Source organism: Atta cephalotes, assembly GCF_000143395.1.
Source record: "Atta cephalotes unplaced genomic scaffold scaffold00015, whole genome shotgun sequence".
In the NCBI taxonomy this organism is placed as follows: domain Eukaryota; kingdom Metazoa; phylum Arthropoda; class Insecta; order Hymenoptera; family Formicidae; genus Atta; species Atta cephalotes.
This window is the reverse complement of record NW_012130079.1, coordinates 5,500,142-5,503,436: the sequence shown is the minus strand read 5'-3', so window position 1 is coordinate 5,503,436 and position 3,295 is coordinate 5,500,142. Positions and strand designations below refer to the sequence as shown.

Genomic DNA, 3,295 nt, shown 5'->3' with positions numbered 1-3,295 from the left:
TTGTTACTTTAGTTGGTCGACTGGGATACTTATGTTCAAAATATCTCTAACTCATTATATACTATATATGATATGTAGGTATCGATGACATCAAGATTGATTTATCAGAGAAGAAGGTATTCGTGACCACTGCGCTCAATTCGAATGAGATTTTAGAAACACTCAAGAAAACAGGAAAAACTTGCCAATTTTTACAAACTCATTAAGGGAATTAATAAGTGAGTGATTATATGACGTGATTATAACAGGAGCTGCTAAATGTGTCAGGCATACATTATTCTTATGATATTTTTTTTGTAAAAAAGGAAAGTCGCGTTCAATTATTAATTCATAAATATATGTACATACAAAATACAAAAATAATGTATTTAAGATTATGTATAAGAAAATATCTTGTATTATATTAAGCAGCTTACATATTACAAATTCTTTGAATTTACTATTGAATTTACAATATATATTAGGTATTTTTGCATGAAATTGAATGGAAAAATAATAGATTTCTTTTTACTAATACAATGCAACACAAGATAAATTATGTTTCTCATATAATATAAAGCATCGAAATATTAATTTTGCAAATATATGTATGAACGCTGAAATGAATTTATTGTATATTATTTTTTTCGAAATACTATTAAAAAATTAATTGTGCAATTATCAATATTTTATAAAAAATCAATATTTCTACACATTTATTTTTATACTCATAATTGCAGATCAGAAATTTTATGCAAGAGATTTATATGATCGTAGCAGGTATTTCTAAAAAATGTATAGGCATATATTAATACAGAGATTATTTATGTTGTACATATATATTTATAAAAAAATATCTCATTCTTGTATATGTACAATATAAATATAAAAATAATATATACATATATAATAAAATATCTTCTATTATCGTAAGTAGTTTGTGTATTACAATTATATTTTTTTAATTTTTACTATAATGTAACGAAATATGCTGCGTTTTTTATATTTGTAATATGAAGCATCAAATTTTTAGTTATCAGCAAGATTTACTTGAAAAATTAATCATTTGTTGTTAATATTCTGATACGTACACATTATTCCAAGTAATTAATTCTAGATTATAAATCTAGTCTTTCTGGAGACACTACAAATCTAGTTTCCTATTTGCTAGTGCTTTTTCTATTATTAAGCGTTGTTGTCATACATTGTAATGGTAATGTAATAATTGTATTTTATTTAAAATTTTATTTTCTATTGTTTTAATGCGATTGGATGAAAATACATTGGAAGATGTCTGATTGTGTAGGTTTGAAACTGTTTGAAACTGTTGCGAGATTACTGTGAATCTATTTTGTACACAATCTATTTGAAAAGGTTTTATGTTCTTCATGTTCACTTTAGATTCGATGATTTTCGCTGATAGTCTTGTATTGTTGTCCGATTCTAGATGCAACTTTTTTAATTTATTTGACAAATACTGAAATAATATATGTTAATATAATTAATAGTTCTTGATATGAGTAGTATATATTTTTTTTTAAATAAACTATGACCGTTACTTTGTTTAGTTTAATAAAACATATTTGTATATTAAATTATTACGTTCGCTTGGTTCTGCTTTACGTGTGTATCTTCTTCACGTTCATCGCTGTTCAATTCTTCATTTACAATACCAAGTTCATATTCACTGGGAATAACTGTGGAATGTCTAGTTCTGTTATCTTCACATAAATTATTAGATTCCCGTATTCGCATTCGTCGATCCGGGCCATTAGAAGCGAAGAACTTATCATCGTTTGAAAATGTTATGCATGTTACATTATCAGAATGTCCCTCAAGAATATATTGAACGGCTTTTTAGAAGATCTAAAATCTAGTATTTTAGATATTTCTTATTGCAGCAAACACAGCTTATTAGAGCTACTACTTAAAATCAAAATCTTAATTAAACCATCTTCATTGTAGAATCATCAGAAGCTGTTAACATAAAGTTTTCATTTGGATAGAATTTAACCATATTTACTGCCGTATGAACAGGATAATACTGATGTAAAGAATTCGTTCTTAAATTACAATTTAATTCACGCATCCTCGTTTGCTGATCCAATAATTGTACCAGTTGGATACAACTCTACATATCTAGTGGGAACTATATAAAATAAAATTTTTCTATATTAGCTCTATATTTACGTTAAGTAAAATTTTATTTTAAATTCTTAAAATTATAAAGTTTTAAAATTATAAAATTATATAAAAAAAATTATAATACATTTGACAAATCTTTTATATCATTAAAAGTTTTAACACATCGTCCACTAGTAAATATACTTTTATTGTTTGATCGTCGCTATACGATACCAAAAGCTTTCCATCGAAAGAAAATTTAACGCAATTGATCGAACTTATGTCCTGTAAATATCTCCTGTAAATATCTTGGTGAAATTTCCCATCAATGGTATCCATAGAATTATATTTTTATCATCTGATGCGGAAATCAACTAAACATATCGATAAACACATGATGAAATCAGTCTATAACATGATAACTTAGTCCATAATCATAGATAAACAATGATGTAATTGCCTAGTGAAACTTTATGACAAATCGACTAATAAATAATTAAACGCAAAAATTATCCCTTGTCCCCTTTGGACTAAACTGTACTGATCTCACATTAGATCTATGACCTTCAAATTTTGTGAAATGTTTATCTTCAGAGACTTGAACTCTGATATTATCTTCTGAAACACTGGCTATAAGATCATCATTTGGTGAATAGCATACATCCAATATACCAGAATTATGAGCTTCAATCTTTTCATATTTTGTTTTCGCATATATCTAATCTCCACAATCTTAATGTTTTATCCAAGTTACTCGATACAAAGCGTATTAGTTTGTATTGGATGAAAGCTTAAAACTGTAACATTACTGTGTCCTACCAAATATTTACATTCTCTAGGATCACGGCCAGTTTGTTCCATTGTCCTAGTAGCACAATAAATAGTTCACAATAGAAATAGTAAAAGAAAAATTAAATAAAAATATGTAAAACAAGATCACAATAAATAGTGAAAAGTGAACCTTCGATTTAAATATATTAAATTGATATATTAATTTTTAATCACAATTTTCGAATTATATTACAAATATACATGTATCTGTATAAGAATTACTTAACATTAATATATATATATATATATATATATATATATATATATAAGATGTTACTAAATACGCGCTCGACGAAATAACAAATACACGTCGTGTATTAATTTTTATTTTAATTTTAAATTAAAAGAAAACTTTAACTTT

The 3,295-nt window shown here is 25.6% G+C and overlaps 1 protein-coding gene across 2 annotated transcripts in view; it reads left to right on the top strand.

Moving 5' to 3' along the window:
- LOC105618121 (copper transport protein ATOX1) overlaps positions 1–603 on the top strand; it is a 1,903-nt gene extending 1,300 nt beyond the window's left edge. For both annotated transcript variants that reach the window (XM_012199663.1, XM_012199662.1), the window contains one exon: positions 79–603. In XM_012199663.1, coding sequence (XP_012055053.1) covers positions 79–206 — 128 coding nt within the window. In that variant the 3' untranslated portion in view covers positions 207–603. The remainder of the gene's footprint in view (positions 1–78) is intronic.
- Positions 604–3,295: the final 2,692 nt, after the last annotated feature.